This window comes from Chinchilla lanigera, unplaced genomic scaffold (genome assembly GCF_000276665.1).
Source record: "Chinchilla lanigera isolate Chin_1 unplaced genomic scaffold, ChiLan1.0 scaffold00065, whole genome shotgun sequence".
NCBI lineage: Eukaryota > Metazoa > Chordata > Mammalia > Rodentia > Chinchillidae > Chinchilla > Chinchilla lanigera.
The window spans coordinates 11137623-11163728 of NW_004955466.1; the positions used below are offsets into that span (position 1 = coordinate 11137623).

At 33.5% G+C, this 26106-nt stretch overlaps 1 protein-coding gene across 3 annotated transcripts in view; it reads right to left on the bottom strand.

Annotated features, from left to right (window-relative positions):
- Positions 1–26106, bottom strand: part of Exoc5 (exocyst complex component 5) — a 75452-nt gene that overhangs the window by 21721 nt on the left and 27625 nt on the right. For all 3 annotated transcript variants that reach the window (XM_013521924.1, XM_005399204.2, XM_013521923.1), the window contains exons 6-15: positions 24318–24346; positions 23121–23230; positions 21839–21883; positions 21597–21737; positions 20592–20674; positions 19248–19457; positions 17768–17915; positions 8373–8481; positions 4438–4558; positions 3715–3801 (exon numbers count right to left, since the gene is read on the bottom strand). In XM_013521924.1, the coding sequence (XP_013377378.1) occupies positions 3715–3801; positions 4438–4558; positions 8373–8481; positions 17768–17915; positions 19248–19457; positions 20592–20674; positions 21597–21737; positions 21839–21883; positions 23121–23230; positions 24318–24346 (1083 nt within the window). The remainder of the gene's footprint in view (positions 1–3714; positions 3802–4437; positions 4559–8372; positions 8482–17767; positions 17916–19247; positions 19458–20591; positions 20675–21596; positions 21738–21838; positions 21884–23120; positions 23231–24317; positions 24347–26106) is intronic.

The following is a 26106-nucleotide window of genomic DNA, read 5'->3' on the forward strand; positions in this document are numbered from 1 at the left end:
GATTCTTAGACACAAAGTACCAAAACTAACCCAAGAAGACATAAATATGTTTATAACCCAATAACAAGTAATGAATTTGACACAGTAATAAAGAATCTACCAACTTAAAAAAAAGGCCAGGAACTGATGGATTTATTGTTGAATTCTACAAAACCTTGCTATATCACCAATACTCCTCAAGTTTCTCAAAGAAACTGAAGGGATAGAGTGCTCCCAAACTCATTTATGGAAGCCAGTATCACCCTGATTTCAAAATTGAAAAAAGACCCAACAAAAAAAGAAAACTGTAAGCCAATCTCCTTAATGAACACAGACACAAAAATCTTCAACAAGATATTACCCAATAGAATGCAGATGTGAGGATGGCTTAACATACATGTCAGTAATGTAATGTATCACATAAACTGAAGGTCAAAAACCATATGATCTTTTCAATAGATGCTGAAAAGGCTTTCAGCAAAATCCAACGCCACTTCATGATAAAAACCCAGAAGAAAACAGGTATAAAAGAACCATACCTGAATATGATAAAAGGTATATATGACAAACCAATAGCCAGCATCATACTAAGTAGGGAAAAACTAAAAGCATTCACCCTAAAATCAGGAACAAGACAAGGATGTCCACTCTCACCTCTTTTATTCAACATAGTACTTGAAATATTAGCCAGAGCAATTAGGCAAGAGAAAAAAAAAATAAAAGGGATGCATACAGGAAAGAAACAACTCAAATTATTATTATTTGCAGATGACATGACACTCTACATAGAAGATCCAAAGAAGTCCACCAAAAAACTCTTAGAATTAAATAACGAACTTCAGCAATGTAGCAGGACACAAGATCAACACATAGAAAGAACTAGCATTTGTGTACACCAACAATGAACAGGATGAGAAGGATATTATGAAAATAATACCACCCACAGTTGTTTCAAGAAAAAGGAAATACCTAGGATTTAATCTAACCAAGGAAGTGAAAGATCTCTACAAAGGCCTCTGAAAAAGGAAACTGAAGAGAGCACCAGAAAATGGAAAGATACCCCTTGTTCCTGAATAAGCAGAATCAACATTGTCAAAATGGTCATACATCCCAAACTATTATATAGATCCAATGCAGTCCCAATCAAAATACCAACAGCATACTTTACAGATTAGATCGAGAAAAAACAATCATATAATTTTATGGAACCAGAAGAGACCCAAAATAGCCAAAGCAATTTTGGGCAACAAGAGCAAAGCAGGAGGCATACCAATACCTGACTTGAGGCTATAGTACAAAGCAATATTGATAAAAACAGCACGGTAAAGAACAAAAACAGATAAATCGATCAATGGAACAGATTTAAGAATATAGAAACTTTCCCAGCCACATTCAGCTATTTAATCTTTGACAAAGGAGGCAAAAGCAACATAGATGGAGGAAAGACAGCTGTTGTAGTTACTTTTCTCACTGCTGAGACAAAATACTCAACACCCAGAGTTAAAGGAGCGAAGGTTTAGTTAGTTCACAGAAGTTTCAGTTTATAGTTGGCTGGCTCCAAGGGAGGGTGGCATGGCAAAGGGGCAGTGCAAAGGAGAAACAGTCCTTGTCAGGCAGAAGGCAGCAAAGCAATGAAGAACCAGCAAGTAACAAGCAGCAACCTCCTTTCTGTCCATCATATCCTATCCAGGCTACCCCAATTTTGATGGGTAGTACTCAGAATGTAGGTAGGGCAGCCTTAATCCTAGCATCACACTGTGAATCAACCCCTGAATCACATCCTTGAATCCAGCAACACACATCCCAGATCCAGCCACCTCAAAAAAGCCCCACCTATGACTGCATGAGGCTTTGAGGGGAAATCTAGATGCAAGCCATGACAATAGCCTATTCAACAAGTGGTGCTGGGAAAACTGGTTATCTGTATACAGAAGATTTAAACTGGACCCCTATCTCTCACCATACACTAAACTAAAATCAAAATGGATCAAAGATCTAAACATTAAAACAGAAATAATAAACATACTGGAGAAATAGGTACAACACTTGGCAACAGGTGTAAGAAAGGATTTTCTAAATAGAACCTCAATTGTGTAAGAAATAACAGCAAGAATCAACAAATGGGATTACAATAGACTAGACAGTTTCTATACAGCAAAAGAATTAATAAGTAGAATGGAGAAACAACCTACAGAATGGGAAAAAATTTTTGCCAGCTACTCCCCAGACAGATGACTAATATCTAGAACATATAAAGAACTCAAAAAAATTAAACCACCTAAAATTAAAGATGCAATCAAGAAATGGGCAAGAGAAATGAACAGACACTGCACAGAGAAAGCAACAAATAGTCAACAAATAGATGAAAAAATTTTCAGCATCTCTGGCCATTAAAGAAACATAAACTAAAACAATGCTAAGATTCCACTTAACTCCAGAAAAAATGGCAATCATTAAGAAATCAAGCAATAACAAATGCTGGTGAGGTTGTGGTGAAAAAAGAACCCCTCTTCATTATTGGTGGGAATATAAACAATATAAACTAATACACCGATTATGGAAACCAGTATGGAGATTTCTCAGAGAACTGAAATTAGAAATTCCATATGACCCAGCTATCCTCCTGCTAGATATCTTCCCCAAAGAGCTTAAGATATCATACTACAGCAATACAGGCACACTGATGTTTATAGCAGCACAACTGGTAATAGCTAAATACTGGAAACAGCCTGTATACCCATCAGCAGATGACTGGATAAAACAGGTGGTATCCATATATAATGGAATACTCCTCTGCTATAAAGAACGACAGATCTGACACATCTGTAGGAAAATGGATGCACCTGGAAGATATAATGTTGGGTCAAATAAACCAGACATGCAAACGTATATGCCATATGGTATCTCTCATATGAGTGAGGCACAATACAAAGAGAATAGTAAGGATAGATGTAAGGGGACAAGGAGATGAATCTCTTCCAATAGGTAACAGGTCAAGCACAAGGGTGAGGAGGAAGGGAAGAGGAAACAAGTAGAATAAAGATGTCACAGATAGGAACCTAATAATCTCAGTTAATGTAAACATTACATGTCACAAACATGAGCTAAAATAATATCCAGAAGAATGAAAAAATGGGAAAGGGTAATTAGAGGAGAGAAGGAGGGGGAAGGGGAATTTAAAAAAAAACAAGCTGTGTTATGTACATGTAACCACTCCACAAGAGAACTGTAAACTGCATGAACTGCAAATGTGTACTAATAAAATAAAAAATAAATTAAAATAAATAAACTTAAAATTTCTATATTTAATATAATCCTTTATGTTCTACATCATTTTTTAAGTACTTTGTAGTTTGTGACTATATAGAGTATAGGAAGAGGCTTACAAAAAAGGCTAAGTTTAAAAGTATATCTAGGTCCAGGACTGTAGCTCAGTGGCACAGTACCTGTCTGGCAACCACAAGGCCCTGAGTTCAATTTCCAATGCACACACACAAAAAATACATCTAAACACAGTATTTATTTTCAGAAATAAAAAAAAAATATGAGGAGTTAATAAAAGTAACATTTTCATATGGGCAAAAACATAATGTAAAACATATAATGTATATTTTTGTTATATATAAAATGTTGTAACAAGCTGGAATTAAGACTTTTCTAAAAACTACTTTCAGGCTGCTATGCCAGCATTTCTGCAGTTTAAAAAAATGCAAGAGGAAAATCCCAGCAACTTGCCTATCAATGCCAGTATCCAATTTCATCTCCATTTGTTCAATTATTTCTTTCTTCTTCTGAAGGCATTCAGATAACTTAGGAGAAGAGCTATTCATATTGAAAGAAAAAAATCAATTAACAAAATTCTAAAAATTTTTCATACCAATACTATATTAAATATATTTATAAATATATACCAACATCTAAGCAACCCTAAATAAACTATGAATACTCTATGTGGCATAACAGCTTTTTGAAAAATAAATTTTATCTTAAAGTGTGATTCTGAAATCATGAATGATCTTTACAGATAGTTTTTGGACTAGTCTCATTCCACTGTTTATAGTAAAATGTCCAAAGTTTTGTATCTTAGTACTTTTTGGTGTAAGTAACTGTGCTAAACACATATACACCATCTTAATTTTCATATGCTTTAAAAATAGAAATTGATATGAAGATATAAAACCAAATCCAATAGCCTCATCAAAACACGTCTCATTAACCTCATGCCTCTTTCACAACAGAAATAAAGTTAGGATTATGACAGATTGTCTTTCCAAATACACCAAAATTAGTATCACAGTAGGAAAAGAAAACAGGAATACACGGATGAAGAAAAAAGAAGTTAATTTCAAACTTCCTGTGTTATTTGATGTTTTCATAAACATGTTTTATTCCTAAAATTTAAGGAAAATATATTCATATAATACCAATATGAAATATCAATATGGAAATTTAACTAACCTTATTAGTGGCATGAGGTGATCATTAAACTGCTTGTCAAAGAGATGAAAAATAGTATTGGCCTGTTGCACAACATCCAAAAAATAGAGATTTGCATTCCTAGAATCTGAGGAAGGAATTCCTAAAATTGAAAGGCACAGATAAATCAGAATCATCCTTGGAGAAATTAATCTTGGGCAACAGAAAAAGAATGTGGTTTTAGGGCCCAGGGTTATAGTTCACTGGCACAGCAACTGTTTGTCAAGTGCAAGGTCCTGAGTTTGATTCCCGGTACAAAAAAAAAAAAAAAAGTGCTTTTATATACCTAACATGAACGAAAGTAATTTCTATTTCAATAAGCCAGCAATGAATTATGTAGACAGGACAACTGAGTTTTTTAGTAGCTTAACAGATTCACACAAACTTATTTTTATGTCTAAATTTTTCACCATTTTCATGATTTGCATAAATAACCGAAAATTAATTAACAAATCACATGTGCTCTGTCTTCTTTACCTTCTCAACTCCCTGGTGCCCAGTGAGTCACATGTACCATAAATATATTTCCAATATTTTTCTTATAATCAGATCTCTTTATCTCTGGTAAGTTAAAATACTTTTCTTATTGGTCTTCTTGATTCAAGTGTCTTTATTTGCTAATCTATACACTACTGTAATAAAGAAATGTGCCTACACGTATACATTTCACTCACTCCATGATTTCCTCAAAAATACTCAAAATCTTCTCAGTATCTCAGAGTGAATTTCTGGTATCAACACGGTAATCAAGCCACTCTACATTTTGACACCCAAAAGTATACTGACCTCTCTGCATTTCAGTTTCTTCCTTTATGTAAAGGATAATGGATAAACTCTCAGGTCCCTTTTAGTTTAACAGATTTATGCCAAAATCAAGAGACAGTAAGAGACTAAACGGATTGAGGATGTAGCTCAGTGGCATAGAACTTACCTAGCATGCATGAGGTTTTGGGTTTAAACCCAGCACAAAGGTGGGGGATGGGAACACCAAGAAAAATATTTTTATAGGATAATTTTTCCAGTTCTAAAAATGCAAAATAAGCCAGGTGTAGTGGCACACACTTATAATCCCAGCACTCAGGAGGCTGAGGCAGGAGGATCGCTGCAAGTTCGAGACCAGCCTGGGCTACAAAGTGGGCTCAAGGCCAGCGTGAACTGCATAGTGAGACCCTGTCTCAAAAAGACAAAAAAAAAAGGAAAACAGCCTAGTGTGGTGGCACATGTATGTAATCTCAGTACTTGGAAAGCTGATGCTGGAGGATTGCTGCAAGTTCAAGGCCAGCCTGGACTACATAGTGAGTTCAAGGCCTGCCTGGATTACACAGCAAGACCTAGTCTCAAAAAAACAACACAAAAAAATGGAAAATAAAGGTGTTAATCTCCGCAAAAGACGAAAGCAACTGGTAAGAAAATTAAAGGCTCTAACACAAAATTAAAGAGAAAAAAATCAATACAGCCTCCTGAGTGCTGGGATTACAGGTGTGAGCCGCCACATCTGGCTGCTATGTTTTTAACCACTAAATGATTAAAGCTTTTAAGGAATTACAATATACAGAAAAACTGGTATATGCAGATGGTAGCAGCAGTATAAATTGGTAGGGAAAACCCCTTTAGGGAAAAGTTTTCATTGAAATGAAAAAAAATAAATTGTGTACCAAAATTTTGAAATAAACATGCTTTGATCTGGTAATCTTACTCTCTCGGTGAAATTCTGGCATTTTATTTCACTTCTGGCACTTATCCAAAGAAAATAATTCAAAATAAGGAAAATACTTAGATATTATATTAGTTAATAGCGTTATTTTATTATTACTAAAAACCTAGAAAGATGTAAGATATCTAATAATAGGGTGTTATTCTATGTGCTTGACAGAATTTTATGCAAACATCAGAAATAATGGCAGTGAGTACTAACTGCATGGGAAATACTAACCTTTCCATCCTACAAGGAAATTCCTAAGCCCTACTGAATTGAGAATATGGCCATTAAAATGAATATTCTAGGTTTCTATACTAGCTAAATCACAAATCCTTCAAACCAGATTCAAATTCATGCTTTTTAATTCATTATATTCTTTAATCTTTGTATCTTTGAGGTAGTACCATCCTAGTACATATTACCACATTAAGTCATTTGCAAATAGCAAATGTTAAATATTCAATGTTAAGGGTTGGCAATATTAAGTAAAAAAATGTTGATCTGCATCAGGAGAGCAGCAATGTGAGAAAAAAGGGGGAAGAAAGAACCAAAGCTAAGCCAAAGTGACTGAATTATGGCTAATTTTGGTTCATCGTTAGAAACTTTACATAATGGTGTTTTATATAGCAAATAAAGATAATCTGAGCATCTATGTGCTTTTTAGATGCTAGAATACAGCACTGAATATGATTCTTACCATCCTATTGCTTTACCTAGAATAGTCTTATTTTAACCTTCAGATTTACTTTACCATCTCAATTCCGCTCTCTGGTTCCTATGTCTTCTCGGAGAGGTCCTAAGCTTTTTATTTCTGAATATTACAACTCATCTCCGGATTACTCCTCCCTGCCTCTTACTCATTTTTCTTACTGCACTTCCTAATCATTTACCTATTATTTTCACAAGAATATAAACACTATGTGTCCAGAAATAGGTATGTAGTTAAGTATTAGATGAATGAACTCTGCTAAGTGGATGTAGACATGAACAAGTAAAAGCATTTCATTGTGATAGGTGTGATATAAAGTTATTTCACTGAGTAACTGAGCTGAAAGAGTAATGTTATTTCAGCCAGGATGATCAGCAAAGACTTCTCTGAGAAGGCGGCATCCTAACTGAGATCAAAGGACTGAAACGCAGGCTGAGATCTCAAAATGAAAAAGTGGGGGTGGGGGTAAAGAATACCAAGTACACAAAGTCTAAGTGAGGAAAAAGAGTGAAGACCAGAGTCACTGGAACAGGGTGGTGAAATGCAGGATGAGATATGGTTGAACATGTAAGAGGCAGACCAAGTCAGGCTTTTCTAAAGAGTTTGTTACTGGTTTCTCTCTAAGAATAATTAGTCACTAAAGGCTCTCGAACAAGGAAATGAGAAACTGGGCACTACATGAAGTCAGTAACTTGGAAAGGCAAGAATGGACATGAGGTGAAAATGTTTAGTGTGTCTGACCAGTTACTAGATGACAATGTTTAAACTGGGGTGCACCAATAGAGATGGAGGAAAGAGCAGATGAACTTGTTAGTATGGAACTACGCTGAAGGATTTGTTAATGGATTGTCTATACAGGCTGAGGAAAAGGAAGAATTAAGGCAACTCCTGGATTTGGGGCTGGAGCAACAGGTAAATGGCAAAACCTTTTAAAGATAAGGCAGAGGAAGAAGTATAGGAGAAAGAAAGTTTCACTTTGGATATTTTAAATTTGAGGGCTTCACTGTACAATTGTTGGGGTCAATCAGACAATTGGATCAATGAGGCCTGGAACTCAGGGAAGAGATCATTAATATTAATATAACTAGTAAATCCAAAAGATCAAGACAAAAAGAAAAATTTTAATACAGTAAAAATCTATTCCTTCTCAGACTTGTATTGGAATGTTCTTTCTAAAATTTCCTTTCTAATTCGCAACCACAAAGGTTTTCATCTTCATTTCTGTTCTTTGACATTTTATAACTTACAGCACTGTCATATATTCTGTGACACACTATAGTGATACATGTAGCTCATAACCCTACCTCACTGGATGTAAATAGTCTGAGAGAACCTGTCTACATACTTTTCAGCACTTGGCAAATCCTTGCATTACAGAAGCTCAAAACTCATTGCACTGAACGGAATTCAACATACAAAAATGATGATATATGAAACAACACTATACATATAATTTAAAGAAGCAGGATCAAAGGACTATAACAGGAAATTTAACACAAATATACTTACCAGCAAGTCCTGTTTCCAAAGCATAATCAATATGTTCAATACATAAAAATTCCACAAGAATTGTAAAAATTCTAAAGGCATTCCTTGGTAAATCAGAAGGATCAGAGAGCTTTAAAACAAAACAAAACAAAACAAATCACTCCTCAAGTCTACTTCTTAAAACAGTCAATGTTTTGCATCAATTTTATATCAGACATAGTATTACAGGTATGAAAATAACTCATATCCCACCTCCCCTGCTTCACATTGATCTGTAGGTCTCCTAACATACAGCAATGTTCTTCAACATGGATTGCAACCTATTTGTGAAATGTAACTACAGTTTCAAGAAATATACATACATATCCCCACATACATATGTACATTCATATGCACACACTGGGCTACCATGCAAAACGCATTTCTTGTTCTGGGTCATGGTCAAAGCGGTTTGATAGCCACTGACTGAATAAAGGATATTTGAATAAAATTCAGAACATGAAGTATTTTTATTTTTATTCCTTGGTAAATCACAAAATTAATTAATACATGCACTATAAAATACAAAATTAATACATGAAAAATACAAATTAAGACACAAAATTAATTAATACATGCACTATAAAATACCATATGCTCAAATTGTTACTTCACCATTTCCTGGTTGAGCAAACCTTTAAGATCTTATTTAATCTCTAGCCTTCAGTTTCTTCGTTTATAAGTTAGGGATGATATTAACAGTATTTACTTTCTTGTGGTTAGAATAAAATATAAAAAATGTAAAGTCTTTTAATAGTATTTGACACAGAGTAAGCTCATAATATTCATTTTGATAGTACTGCTGCTGATAAAACTATTTAGTAAAGGAATTGTTAGTAGTCATGCTGAGAAAATTAAATCCCTCATAAAAATAGGAAAATTACTCTTGTCTTCTTGTAAATGCTTTCTACATTATTTATCAATTGATTGTGCCTTGTCAAACCTATCCATGGTCTCCATTCAATATGATCTCTCAGGGTAGTGCATATTGTAGGTTGGGTACCTCTTATCTGAAATGCTGGGGACAAGAAATAGTTGGGATTTTTTTTTTTTTTTTAGTATTTGCATATACACAATGAGATATCCTAGAGATTGGACAGATGCAAGTTTAAACATAAAATTCATTTATGTTTTATATATATCTTATATAAGTAACCTGAGGGTAACTTCATCAATATTTTTTAGTGTGTCCACCTGTGTCAAATTTTCCACTGTGCCATCACACTGGTGCTCAAAACATTTCAGACTTTGAAGTATTTTGGATTTCAGATTTTCAAATTGCACATGCTCAACCTTAATATAACAGTGCGATCCTGACGTATAAAGCTGGAAGTTTATGAGAAGTTCCACTTAAATCTTGGAACTCTTAACTCTCTTCCTGGTCTTCTTAATAACTACCCAACCTTTACCCTTTATCCGTCTTTCTATCATACAGGTCATCCTCTTCCTTTGCTCACTGATGTCCAACAGGTACCCCTGACACATTCCCACAGGCTTGAACCACCAGTGTACACGCATGACTATCCCATCAGACAACTTGTACTAGTGGTGGTACAAACAGATCTAATCACTTCTATTGGTCTTTTTACTAATAAAATTAATAAAAAGCCACCCAATCGAGAGTCATGCATATACCACTGTGGTTCATCAAGTTACCTGGCACCAAGACTTAAAAATTACAGCCCCATTATGAACATGTTAACCTTCTTCACATGCTAGAAGACTAAATTCAATTTCTCACCCTCTTCCTGTTTATATCCAAAAATCCATGCATAAAAGAAGTAGACAGAAAACTGATAAGGATATAGAATACTTAAGCAACACAATCAACTGGACCTGACATTTATAGACCATAGTACTTCATCTAATACCACCCAACACAATATACATTCTTCTCAAGAGTACACAAAACATTCATCAAATGAACCATACTCTGGCACAAGTTATCTCAATAAATTTTTTCCAGCTACAATGGAATCAAATCTGAAACCAGTAATAGAAAGATACCTAAAAAGTCCCCAAATATTTGTTAACTAAAAACTTCTAAATCACCTTTGAGCCAAAGGAAATCAAAGAGAAACTATTTTGAACTGACTTAAAACACAATACACTAAAATTTTTAGGATGCAGCCACAGCAATACTTAGGAGGAAATTTATGATTAGATGTCTATATTAGCAAAGGTCTGAAATTAATCATCCCACTTAAAAAAAAAAGCTAGCTAAAGAAGGGTAAATTAACTCAACTAAACAGAAGAAAAGAAACAAAAAAGAGTGAAATCAGTGAAATACAAAGTAGAAAAACACTAGAGAAAAATTAATGAAGCCAAAAGATGGTTCTCAGAGAAAGTAATAAAACTAATAAACCTCTAACCAGATTGATCAGGAAAAACGTAACTGTGATCAGGAAAGAAAGAAGTCACATTACTAGTTTTCACAAAGTACCAAAAAGAACAATAAGAAAATATCATGAAAAACTTTATTCTGATCAATTTAATACTTAAGTGAAATATGAAAATTTTTAAAAAACAAAAACTAAAAAAGTTCACTTAAAGTGAACTTATATGCTCTGAATAACTGAACAGTTCTATATATATTAAAGAAATTAAATTTGTAGTTAAAAATCTTCACAAAGAAAGCTACAGGTGCAAATGACTTCACTAATGAATTCTATCGAACATTTAAAAGAAAGAATACCAATCTTACATGAACTTTTCCAGAAAATTAAATGGGGGCATATCAACATTACCCTGATACCAAAACAAGACAAAGACATTTGAAGAAAAACATAGGCCAATATTTCTCATGAATGCAGATGAAAAATTCTTCACTTAGCAAACCTAACCACGTGTAAGTATGACAACAGGACTATGGCCATGTGATGACCATCTAGGATTTGCTTAATAAAGGAACACCAGGCTAACAATTTGGCAATCAATCAGCCCCTGATGCACCCTCTTAAAAGGATAAAAAGAAAGCACTTGTGAAAATCCAGTCTCCATAAAGTAGAATGACAGAAATTTCCTCAGTCTTAAAAAAGAGTGTTTGTAAAAAACCTATAGTCAACATTACTAATAGTGAAAAACTAAATGTTTTATTTTTAGGATGAGAAATAACAAAAGGAGTTTGCTCTCCCTACTTCCATTCAACATCATACTGGATGTCTGTCCAGGACAATGAGGAAAAAAAAAAGAATAAAAGGCATCTGTACTACAAACGAGTACATAAACAGCATTTATGGGTAGGTAACATGATAGTCCATACAGAAAATCTGGCAGTCTACCAAAAAATACTATTAGAATTAAAAAGTAAGTTTAGTTAAGTTGCAGGACATAAGATGAACATACAAAAATCAACTGTATTTCTATATATTAACAACTAATTTAAACTCCAAATATAAAATTAATACTATTTATATTAACATTATAACTGTAAAAGCACTAGTTCTCCCAAAATAAAGCTATATACTTGATGCAATCCCAATAAAAATATCACTTTTATTTTAGAAACTGACAAGATGTAAATGTATGATACAAAATAATTTAATATGGCAATGTTAGTCCTTATACTACCTGATTCAAATTATAACAATTAAAAGTCATAGTACTAGTATAAAGACAAAGGGAACAGAATAGAGTCTAGAAACAGACCCACAAATAGGTGGCCAACTGATTTTTGACAAAGGTTCAGAAGCAATTCAGTAGAAAAAGAACAATCTTTTTAATAAATGATGGTGAAACAACTAGATACCAAATTGTAAAACTATAAATTTCAATCTACATTTTGATATTAAGTTAATTCAGAACAGATTACTGAATAAATGTAAAGGCAAAAAGTCTCAAAATTATAAAACTACTAAAACGAAACTTAAGAGTCAATCTTTGTAAACTTCAGACAAAATTTATACACAATATTAAAAATACTATCTGTAACAGGAAAGTGTTAAATTGAATTTCATCAAAACTAAGAAATTCTATCCTCTGAAAGACTGTTATGAAATTAAACAGACAAGCCATAGATTATATATATCTGATAAACAAGTTGCAACCAGAATACACAACCCTCAAAATATAAAAACTTGATTTAAAAATGCATAAAAGATAGACACAAACACTTCAAAGAATATATACTGATGGCATACATGCATATGAAAAGACGCACAAAGTCAATCATCATTTCAGTACAAAAATGCAAACCAAAACCGTAATATTACTATACATTGTTAGTTTTAAAGTTTCTTAAAAATACTCCGTGGTTCTATTATATCACTACTAAGTATTTCTGAGATTTATTCACATCAATAGATGTAACTACTTGGTTTACTTAAATTGTTGTTTAATAGTGCATGAACAATGCCAGTTTTTCAATTTCTTTTTCATTGAATTGGCTTCTGACTTCTTGTCATGACAAAAACAATGCTACTATGTTAGAATACATGCACATATGAGCTTTTATAAGTTGCCAAATTAGTCTTCAAAGTAACTGTGCAAATTTTTACTTCTATTAGCAGTACATGAGAATTCCTACTGCCTCACATTGTTATCAACACTTGGTATGTATTGTCACACTTCTTAATTTATGCTAACTTAATTAAAATAAATGGTACTTCTAAATTTCATTTCATTATTAAAGGGGTTGAAAATTATACTGGTAATTTTTTGTAAATTGCTTATATGCATCCTTTGTTTTCTATCCATTTATCAGTATAATTTACATTGATTTACTGATGCTCAGTGTAAGATTTTAAACATCAATAAAAAATTAAGACTACATTCTCTTAATTTTATACTTAAGAGCTATGTCTCGCAGTTTCTTCATGTAAAAAACAGGAATAATAATGTCACAGGATGATGATGATTAAATGAGTTAATAAATACACCTTAAAGTGCTTCAAACAGTTCCTGGGACATGGTGTGAAATCCAGTACTACACAGAGTCCCATCTCCCTTCCCCTGAGGCCAGAGCATATGAAAAGAACCTCTGTACCTGTCACAGGGCAAGACAGAAACCTGTTATGAAATTAAACAGACAAGCCATAGATTATATATCATATATCTGATAAACAAGTTGTAACCAGAATACACAACCCTCAAAATATAAAAACTTTAAAGTTTTTATTTAAAGTTTTACAAGACAGAGTTGTGCTCAGCTTTCTATGTAAAGCTTTACAAGACAGAGTTGTGCTCAGCTCCACAACACTGCCAAATGAGCTTGGGTGCTGGCTGAGCCCACAGGAACACACTAGTTCCTGTGGCCATGAGCCTCAGGGGAACACCACCTTAGCACCAGCACTGGCAACCAAAAGACTGTTTGCACCTTTTGTCTGCCAACCTTAAGCAAGGAAGCACGAAGAAAGATTTCATCCGCTAGATGGTAGGACAGGAAAATAAGCATCAGATTTTGCTTTGAAACTCAGTGATTGGTGTGCCATAGTGAAATTCAACACCAGTAAGAACCCAGCAGCCTCTCTTTCCAGGCCACTGCCCACAGATGGAACCTCTAAACCTACCCTAGTACCAAACCAAAACCACAGTTCAAGTAGAAAGAGAATGACATGTTGGCCCCCTTCCCTCCCAGCCAGCTATGGCAGTCTTAGGTCACAAAAGACCATACCAGATGACAGGACACCTTAGTGCATGTCTTTATTCTGCCCCTGTGCTGTGCTGATTTTAGGGGGGACCTGGGTACAAAGCAGATGGCGATATGACTGCTTGCCTACCCCATTTACTTCCCCAACCCCAGGTAGTACAACATGGAGAGTTATAGCCATTTCAAGGAAGAAAAAGGAAGTGGACACAAATCATTGCTTTGGAATCAAAGGGCAGACCCTACCTGGTGAGGTTCAGTGCTGGATGGAATCCTGCAGTGCCTAAACACAGGCCAGTAACTGTGGACAAGGCATTTGGGCCCAACCTGGCCCAGGTGCAGACCAGGTGGAGCAGAAACAGACTACCTTTTTTAGGCACTCCCCAAGTTCATCTTAAACAATACACCAACACTGATTTGTGGCAAACTTGGGCTTGACGCGCCCTCTACTGCTGAAATAGTGGCAATGACCACAGTTTCAGTGAAAATAAAAGAGCCCAGATAATGTATTCTGGAAGGCTGACCACAATCAAAGCAAACCAGATTCTACACTAGAAAAAATATCGCATCTGTCATTGCACAGACATTGTTGCATCCCAAAAAGCATTAAGTCTTTCAGGGTATCATGACCTCATCTCATGAACAAAATAAGACATTCCAAATCATGAGAAAACAACTGCTACATGGGATCTCTCAGACAGAAAACTCAAAACATTTTAAGGAAATTCACTGAATTTCAAGAAAATATAAGAGAAACAATTTAATTCACCAGAGAAACAACAGAGAGGCTGAAATGATTGTAAAAATCGAAATCCTGGAGCTAAAAATACGACAGAATGAACAGTGGGATAACAAGACAGTGATGGCCAACCTTTCAGAGACCGAGTGCCCAAACTGCAACCCAAAACCCGCTTATTTATTGCAAAGTGCCAACACTGCAATTAAATGTGAATGTTCAGATGCTGGCACAATGCTGGGGTGATGCCAGGGCGATGTGGTTCACATGCTGACAGAGTTCTGCATGCCCACTGCAGAATGACTGCCATAAGTTCGCCACTACTGATACAAGGCATCCACAGCAAAAATCAAACCAACTGAAGAAACAATCAGTGAGCTCAAAGATAGGTTATTCAAAAATACACAGAGAAAAAGAATAATGAGGAATGAAGAAAGCTTACACAAACTAGCACAGCACTAAAAATTAAGAGTACATATTCATGTTACTAGGGTTCAAGATGGACTTGAGAATGCCAGAAGTAGAAAGCTAATTGAAAGAGATAACAGACTAATGTTCCAAATAGCTGGGGGCTTTAACACCCATTTTCAGTAATGAACAGATCATCCAGTCAGGAAATCAAAATGAAACAGCAGAGTTAAACTACACCCTCAATCAATGACCCAAATAGTCATCTATAACATTCTATCATTCTCTATAATTGATCATGTTAGGCCAAAAAAAAAGTCTCAACAAATTCTTAAGAACTAAAACACTGACTATCTTTTCTGATCACAATGTGACAAACCTAGAAATTTTTTTTTTTTTTTTTTTTGTTTTTCTCCGGTACCGGGAACCGAACTCATGACCTTGCGCTTGCCAGGCAGGCGCTTTTGCCGCTGAGCTAAATCCCCAGCCCAAACCTAGAAATTATTAACAAAAACAACAACAACAAAACCCTTTGGAAACTGTACAAATACATGGAAAACAAATGACTCCTGAAAAACCACTGAGTCATTAAAGAAGAAGGAAATTTAAAAATTTCATGAGATAACATCTATAGAATACAGCAAAATTTACAACAATCAGTGTTACATCAAAAAAGTACACACTCTGGGAGGCGAAGGGGAGAGGATCACAAGTTCGGGTCCAGCCTGGGCAATTTAGTGACTTAGTAAGACCTTGTCTCAAAAATTAAAATAATTTCAAAGGGCTGAGAATGAAGCTCATTGTGAAGGCCCTGGGTTCAATTCCAGTACCACCCACACTAAAAGAAAAGAAGAAGAGAAAGAAAATAGCAAGAGGAGGAAGGATAAGGGGAGAAAGAGAAAGAAAGAAAGTTATTTTTGTATTTCAAGGAACTACAAAGAATACACCAAACCTCAAATCAGAAGGAAAGAAATAATAAAAACACAAATAAATAAAATACAGACTGAAAATCAATACAAGGATCAACAAAAATAAAAAATTTTTTTAATAAAGACGAACAAAGCCAAACTAAGAAAAAGAGCTTCTCTTTATATAATGAAACGAAAACAAACACAAACTCACACTGTAGAAATACAAAGGGTCATTAGAGAACAACTACATCCAACAAGTACTGATACTCTAGAAGAAAGAATAAATTCTTGGGTAGTAACATCTTACCAAGATTGAATCATGAAGAAATAAGGAAAAAAAATAAAGAAAAGAGAAGCAACCAAAACAGATTAATAATGATGAATGAAATGGAATCAATAATGAAATGTCTTCCATCAAAGAAAAGCCCAGGAACAGCTTTACTGTTAAATTCTACCAAATATTTAAAGAACAAACATCAATTCTCAAGTTATTCCAAAAACTGAAAGAGGAAACTTTTCCAGACATATTTTGTATGATAACAAAGCCAGACAAGGATACAACAAAAAAGAAAGCTATATGCCAGTATCTCTGATAAACATAGACAGAAAAATCCTGTAAAAATAGCAAACTAAATCCAATAGTACATCCAAAAGATTATTCATCATGATCAAGCAGAGTTCATCCTAGAGATGCACAGATGAATAAATTAATAAATGTAATACACCACATCAACAGAATGAAGAACAAAGATCATATGGTTGTCTTAACAGATGCAAAAAAGCATTTGATAAAATTCAACATCCTTCAAGATAAAACTGTGAACCAATTAGTTATGGACAGAATGTACTTTGACATTGTAAGAGCCTTACATAACAAGACCATAGCTTGTATCACATTGAATGGGAAAAAGGTGAAAACTTTCTGAGATCTAAAACAAGGCAAGGACTTCGATTTTCACCACTTTTATTCAACATAGTACTATAAATGCCAGCCAAAACATTCAGATAAGAGAAATAAAGAGCACCTGGACTAAAGTGGAAGACATAATGCTAAGTGAAATAAGCCAGGCACAAAAAGACAATACTGCATCATCTCACCCATATGTGCAATCTAAGAAGGAAGATCTCACAGAAGTCAGCTGAGGAGCGTGGGGGTGGGGAAGGGAGCCATAGGAAAAGTTGGTCAACAAGTACCATGTTAGGTGTTAGGTTAAGAGAAATAATTTTAGGTGCTCTACTGCAATCTGCAGAGTGGCTACAGATATTACATATATATAGTTTGTTTCGTTTTATTTTTTGTTTTTGAGACAGGGTTTCATTGTGTAGTTCAGGCTTCTTTGAACTCACTATATAGCCCAGAAAGACCTCAAACTTGCAGTGATCCTCAAGTACTGAAATGACAGTTATGTGCCATCATGCCCAGCTAGAATACTGTATACTTCAAAAGGCCTGGAAAAATTGATTTTGAATGTTTTCATAACGAAATAAAAAATATTTGGGGAGACACCCATGCTTACCATGATATGAACATTATTCAATCTATATATCTATATCTATAGATATAGATATCAAAACATCACATAAATATGCATAATTTTTATGTATCAATTAAAAACTAAATTAAAATTTTCAAAATAATGTTTCTCACTAGAAAATAGATTTATATCTTTGTATAGACAAGGAAAAACATAAAATACACATTTACATATAAATAAAATAAATTTACAATCACTCTTACCCTATGACATCTTTCAAAGGCTTGTTTGGTTTCTTGTAAAAGATTAACCACCACTTCTTGGGATAGGAAAGTTTCTCCATGAGTATCGATACTTGGCCCCAGTGGTAAGTTGGTACGCTGTCTAATTCTCTCTTTTAAATCTTGAATACTAGTATATCATATAAACAAAGAAAAAAACTTTATGTAAGATTTGAACTTCAAATATTCTCAGATGTAATAAATACTATCAACAACAAAAAAGGACCAATAACCAAGAGATCTAAGTTCCTATTCTAACAGTAATTAGTTTTGTGAAGACTGCCCTTGAATAAAAAGCAGAGATGGAGTTATGATCTCTAAAAACCCTTCCAGATTTACAATTCTAACTCAAACAAACTTCATTTGTTTTCTTCAGGAAGTAAGCTATTCCAAGTAAGTTAACATTACAAATACTGAGCTTTTAAAATAAAACGTCAAAATTTCAATGATTTTTAAATATACTACATCATTTAAACATAGTACACATTTCTTCACCATCTTAAGCCAGACCCAGTAACATAATTTAGTTTTTCTTTGTAATGGAGAGTCATCTAGAACATTTATTATATGGTGTACCTTTAAGTTAAACTCTTTATACTTGCAGAATATGTAGTTTCACTACTGTGAACTCCTTTTTAAAAAAAGTTTGATTGTTCTTTAGTTTTCCTCATCTCCTTGCTAATGCTTTTCAGATCTTACCTCTTAACTCCTAATTACAACCTCTCTCTGATCATATTTAATACACAAACTGGGAAACAAAAAAGTGATGTACAGTGTGGACTCTGCACTTTTTTGATTATATGGAACCACAGAAGTTATTCTGTCTCCACTTGGAACAATGGTGGCAAACCTATGGCACATGTGCCAATGCAGGCTATTTATATCACTGGAAGGTCTAAAAGCTTCACCATCACTGATAGAATCACCTGGGTCCAAGGAGTTATGATCTGGATAACTTATGACAAATTTAATGTAATGTTTTCATGACCAAGTAATCAAAAAAAATCAATTCAGGGCCTTTTAAATTATAAATTATTTGCTATTTTTAAAAAAGTAATTACAATAATAATAAAATGTGATTCTTAGTCAATAGCAAAAAAAAAATCCTATATACTACAACTCTTAATATTACTGATTATTTATGTTTTACAGTCAAATTTCTGTTTCAGGGGCCAGGGATATAGCTCAGCAGTGCAGTGCCTGCCTGACAAGTGCTAGGTCCTGATTTTGATTTCTAAAAAACAAAGAAACAAACAGAACAAAACTACATTATATTAACAATTTCTCCTTTACATTTTAATCATGTTATCTTAGGACATTTCAACATGTGGTTCAAGAGGAGGATTTGATTACTATAAACAGCATGGGTTAAAAGAGTTCTTTCACTTGGTACGTTTGCCCAAATAGAACAATGTTCCTAATGCCTTTAGTTTTAATTATAATATTTAATAAAAGAACTTACCCTCCTGTGCCAATGGATCTCTTTTGATGATTTTTTGAATCATAATAGCGTTGCAGGATCATAGCACTTCTGCTTTTCAAATAACCAGTCTCTACCTCAATATAGTTCTCCAAATAGGAAATGAAAATGGATTTGATAAGCTTAGTCAAGAAAGTCTGTTTATCAGTACCTAAGTTAAACTCCATCAACTTGCTGGAAAGATTGGTGGTTCTTTTCATGGAAAAGGGGAAGAAAAAGATTAATGTATATTTTAGGTGTAGTATTAATGTTCACGAACATATACTTTTACAATGTAACTGTAATGATCTATTTTAAACCACCATTGCTTAAAAGCTAGAATAGGGGGCTGGGGATTTAGCTCAGCAGCACAGCGCCTGCCTGGCAAGCGCAAGGTCGTGAGTTCGATTCCCGGTACCAGAAAAAAAAACAACAAAAAAAAAGCTAGAATAGTACTCAAAATGCAAAAAGCATAACTCTACAAGGCTATATATAAAGTAGAATGGAATATTACATGGTTTTGAGAATTGTCATAAACTCCTAGGGATGACCAGTCTGGAAACAGCACCAGTGGTAGAATGAAATCAAGTATGTGCTGATGCCATTCATCACAAAGTAAGCAAAACACAACTAGCAAGTCTACTCTCTGTTCATCTTCTTTTGTCTTTTTCCACGAGGACTTTTCTCCAATTTTTTAGCATCCATTGATGAAAATAGGATCACTGCCATTTTACTGTTGAGATATACTCAATATAAGTTTTAAAAACCTCTCCCAAGACAAATGAAGGAACAGCAACAGACTTCGAAAAAGTCAAGGAAAAAATTCTATGAAATTTGACATAGTACCTCTCCGAATGCCATTTACAAAAGTATGAGAAAAACTAACATACAAGGTTAAAGACTGAAATTGCTATTTGTTATGAGTATGATATTCACTTCCTTTTGCAATTTCAAAAGTTTTAACTTCAGGTCTAAGTGAAATTATAATTTTAGACTAAAGTAAAGAATAGTGAACTAGCTCACAATTAAAATCAGAAAAAAAATCCATGAATCTGCTTTTAAACAAGATTTTACATTTCTTAGTGCAGTAGGATAAAACATAATATCTAATTCAAGTTAATATAATAGGAATGCAGTTTTTTTTGTATAACTCTAGTCTATACATTCAAGCGTTTAATGCTAAAAGGTATAATGCTATCTGACAAACTGTCATTCAAAAAATACCTACTTCTTCATTTCTAGACTGAACCAGTCTAGAAACAGCAACAATGGTAGAACGAACTGAAGTACGTACTAGTGAAAAAAGAAAATCTAAGATCAATTATTTTCTAATAATTAAAAATATACCTTGTATATAGATCATAAAGATTTTTGAGATACTGTTCTGCATCTGATTTCCTACATTCTTCCAACTGATCTTTCACAAAACTCTAAAAAAGAAAGCCAATGTTTTGTTAAATAAATATTACTTTGCATAATTTCTCAATACATTTTTCTTCTAAAATTCGATGCAGTTTTGAACTACTATGACTTAAAATCCAATCAAAAAGGCAATCCACAGAAAATGGACCAATCATAAAAAATTTAAGAATAGATTTTAAAATTGTACTGCTTCTCATACTTACCTACAGAAGATCTATGTCAGTCTTGGGCATAAATATTAAGAATTTAAAACAATTATCTTTTCTTTTGAAACATCATTAGAATCAGTTCTTTAAAACAGCATTTTCCAAACTGTGGTTTAGGGAACACTAGTGTCCTGTGAGACATTAACAGGCATTGCTCTAAATTAGGGCTCCTTGGTCAGTAAATCTGAGAAATGCTGCACAATATATCCCAATTATAGACACTCATAACATACATCAGCATATTTAAAAGCTATCGAAAGTCCTAAATTCTGTTTAAAAAGATGCATACTCTAGTGGTAAACATAATTTAGAAAATATCTAAATTTTCTAATTTAGTGCTATGGGGGTAAAGGTTGTAAATTAAATTTCTATCTTTTACTTTTTCAGTTAGTATGTCATAAAAAATTCTACAAGATTCCATTTGTAATTTTTATTAATTTTCATGCCTGTCTTTTTTGTTCAAGGCAAGAACTTAAAGAAAAAAATTTTGAGGCTACCAAACCACAATATTGTATAACGTCTACTACTGCTATAACAAATTTCAAGCATATGTTTTGATAACAGGGATTAGCACCTTTGCCTTGGTTAATAACCATTTTTTAAAAGCCTGATAATTGACATTTCTCTCTCCTTAATTAGACTACTAATTTTTAAAAAATTTCTAAAATATTTTTTAAAAATCCTGTAATACCTTAAGAACTAATTTGTCACTATTTAAAATTACCTGTAGTTTGATTTCAAATACATTTTGAATAAGTTTAGCCAGTACTGTTTCTGGATTACTAAAGATATCTCCAACTTGCTTGTTCACACGTTGACAGAGTATTGCTGCATCTTCAAATATATCATTTCTCAAGTAAGCACCCTAAACAGCAGAGGCATTTTACATAGTGAATATATAATTTTTAAATGGGTTTTAAAATACAAATTAGCATAAAAACTCAATAAAGTATACAGGTATGTTACCTCCTGGCACTGCTTTATATACACATCAACACAATGAGAATAACCCTAAAAAGAACAAACACATTGTTAACCATTGTTTCCAGTTCAATTAAAATACAAGTAACAGCAATAAAATTGTTAAATGTGATGAAGCTGTACCTTATGTTCCAGTAGTTACTGGAATGAAATAAAGATAGCTGTACAGAATCAGTTAACATACGTGTCTTCTCCCATTTTTAATGATAATTTAATGATAATTTTTTAATTGATCAGCTGATTTATATACATGTTGGACTTCAGATGAAAAAAGAATGTTGAGGTATAACTGAGTTCTTTGCAGTAATAGCTGCCTTAAAATCACCTATGTGTTTCAACTCCAAAATACACGAGTGTAGGTATGTGCATGTATACACATATACACATACATATACACACACAAAGGGTTCCCAGGTCTTGAAGGTCATATATATACATATATCTTCTTCCTTCTTCTTCTTCCTTCTCCCTCTCCTTTTTTCTTCTTTCTTCTTTTCGATTCAAAGCATATCCCTTTCCTAGGGCACAGCTGTGTTTAACTGGCAGTATGGGAATTTACTTTTCATTTTATGTTATTTTTTTTGGTACTGGGCATTGAACTGAGGACCTTGCACTTGACAGGCAAGCACTGTGCCACTGAACTATATCCCCAGTCCCAGGAATTTACTTTATAAACTGAATTCATTTCAATAAAATTGTTTAAGATAAAGTAACTTGTCATGTTAAGCTCAATATAATACCACTATCTCAAACACCATTCTTAATATTCCTTCAGATGTTACCAAAATGAAAAGTCCAACAACTCTTTTTTTTTTTTAGCATTTTCCAGGAAGATATATCTATTATAAAATATTTCCTTGCATTAACCACCTGAGACACCCTGGATTTCTTTTACTCATCGCATTTCATGTACTCTTTGATGCCTACATTCCACAAGATAATTATGGTCAATTTTCTTGCTTTTTGACCTATTTCAGGTTTGACTGAAGCAGATACATTAAAAAGCAGGTGATAATAATTTTCTTTACCAAACTACATGAAAATTCCTTAATATGAATATAACTAAACATATAAATATTTATTAAAAAACAAGATTCAACATCATTTCACAGACATATAAAATGTGTACTATATTCAAAATCATTTAAAACACTGAAAACTGCTGGTGACATAGTTATACAATTAAGAGGCAAAAGTGAGACACAAAGACATAAAACCTGTAGAATTTCCACAATGCTGGTTGCTGGTCTATATTTTTACTATTTACCTTAAAGTGAAGTAGTACTGCTGCTACTTCCCTCATTCTGGAGATTTCACCTCTTCTCTGAGCACTAGTAAACTCCTGAATCAGCTGGCATTCTAAATCATGGTATTTACCTAAAAATAAAAAGAAAGCCATCTAGCCACAATGAGGCATTTAAAGTATCTAAGTTGCTTACAAATATCTAAGTTATTTACAAATATAATGACTATGACTAAGCCTTTTTTGGGGAATAATTACAAAAAGAGATTACACACAGTGGATCTAACTCCTATAATATTCAGAGTTATATATAATCTATATTTCAAGACATAAAAACTTTCAAACTGGTAAAACAGTTGGGCTCCCTGAGGTCTGACCACCGTTTGTTACTATTACTTAAACCAGTATTTGACTATATATTAAAAAAAAAAAAAGAAGAAAAACACTTTAGAGGCCAGTCATGAAAACAACAGCAAGAAAAGTATTAAAGAGTTAGCTCTGTAAAAGGATGAGGACTATGAAATTCTTTACTTGACTCAGCATTCTTAAGGCTATTATGATTCTTAATGAACACTTAAACTTCAGAGTAATCTATAGTGATCAAAAATATTACCAATAAGTGCAATTATCTATGTCATCTTATTCTAAAAGTTCCAGAAGTACAGGCGGTTGTTTGACTTTCTCTAAAATGGTCTAGCAAACAATGACCCAAGTTACTATGGATGGAGCAATCAAATATAGTGTTTTCTCCAGAAACTTAGAATGATCTAGCTTACAATACAGTCCAAAGATTAGCAAAAACCAAACTAATCACTTAAGGAATAAAATAGGTTGTCTTAACTTTAAAAAGAAAAAAGACAGAAACTTATTCATATACATGTATGAAACAATCTCAAAAATACAATGTTAAATTAAAACAAGGTCTAAAACTCTTTGCTAGCAATTATTTTAATACAAATAAAGATATAAACACATATGTAAAGGCATATACACAGGGTTTACATTTTATGCTGGTATACCCATAAAATATCCTCTAAGAGGACCCCAGAAACTGGTAATGTTTGTTTTCAGCTAAAAGGAATTAAACTCCATGACAGGGTGGAAGGATGACATTGCTCTCACCATCCCCATTTTTGTTACTTGCTTTTTGCTTTTTTTTTTTTTTAACAGAAGTAATTGTTTTTACTTGCTCAAAAAGTTAAACAGGTTGACTCTACTTACTTGCAATCTTGGATTTTACTTCTGAAAATCTGAAAAATACAAGCGAATGATGAGGTTCACTAGTTGTGGCAAACATAATACAATAATGTAAGATGTTACAAAAGAGAAAACTGGGGACAAAATGTGTACTAGAACTCTCTATATTATCTTTGCAGGTTTTTTTGTAAACCTGAAACTATTATAAAATTAAAAGATCATCATAAAAAAAAAGGTAAAGCCTAAGAGAGTACAGACATGAAGCATGACAGGCAACAAAATTTTATCTAGGCTATTTAGATGAGATAGATGGTTCGCATTTAGGAAATTCATACTGAATAATCAATTCCCTTATTCAAGAAGGAAGAGCATGAGGTGCTAGCAAACCAGTCCTGAAATTAAGTTACTGTCCCTATTCATATTTACTGCCACTTTAAATTCACTTGATCACTATGGGTAATAATCTGTCCCACATTGGGATTTTTGAAAATAAAATTTTGCAAAGTTTTTGTAAATGGAGAGGAGAAGAGGGGCTAGAGAGAGGGGAAGGGAATAGGAAGAAAAAGAAACAAGTTATACCATGTACAGGTACAAATTCTCTATGATGAATGCGATCATTATGTATATCTAAAATGTACCAATAAAATTTGATTGAAAAAAAATAAAATATAGTTATAAATTATTTAAATGAAAAAACAATAGCTGGGCATGATGGTGCATACTTGTAACCCTAGCACTCTGGGAAGTGAAGGGAGGAAGATTCCAAGTTTGAGCCCAGCCTGGGCAAGACCCTGTATCAAAATAAAAAATAAAAAAGGGCTGGAGACGTACCTAAGTACAAAGGCCGTGGGTTCAATCCCCAGTACTGCCAAAAAAAGCTTACTATTTTAAAAAATGAATTATTAAAACTAGAAAAATTTTGAAAAAGCCCTAAGAAGAATGTACTTAGGAGGGCAATGATCCATCTTTAGCATTCATCTTTAGCAATTTAAAAACTAAAATACCACATTAAGATTCATCAAATCTTTAATTTCAAGTAGTAGCATACAACATGGAAAACTGATGTTGAAAGATCCTGTGCAATCACTGCAAGAAAAAGAAGAGTGGTCAGCAAAAGAGATGCCAAAAATACGAAGAAAACAAAAATTTAGAATGTTATAAAAAAATGATTTATTAAAGTCATGGTAAGTCACAGAATACATATAAGGTCAGACTGACTGGGGTGAAAAATTTAAATCTGATTACTCAATTCAAAGGCTTGGTCACACAGCTGAAACAAACCTGTAAGAGCTTAGTGTACCTTAGTAGTAACAAGCTTCCCTAGCATGTACATGAAGCCAAGGGTTCAATCCCCAGCATTATAAAAAACAAAAACAAAAAAAGCATAAAACTTTTAAATATGAACTTGAGAGATAAAGAAGATAAACATAAGAATGTATATTCTGGAGAGAAATAAACAAATGGAGGAAATGATGGAGATATAGCTAACTTTATCATGCACCTATTTTGAGCTAGACATGCTATCCACTTAAATGATCCAATTCTGAAAACAAGCTAAAGATAGGCAAGTTTTGGTGGGTGACTTTAAAAATCTTTACTGTAATCCTTTAGGATGATAGAGTAAAACATAATCTGGGAAGGAATTCACTGTATATTTCAGTCATGCTTTAAGTATAGTAATATACCCATGGTGTATCTGTACCGGAAGAGCTTCAAATAGGAACAAAAGAACAGCAGATACATTATCTGATATCATAAAGTCATATTTGTTTCTGATATTCACACAGAAGAACAACTTCCACCAAGACTTCAT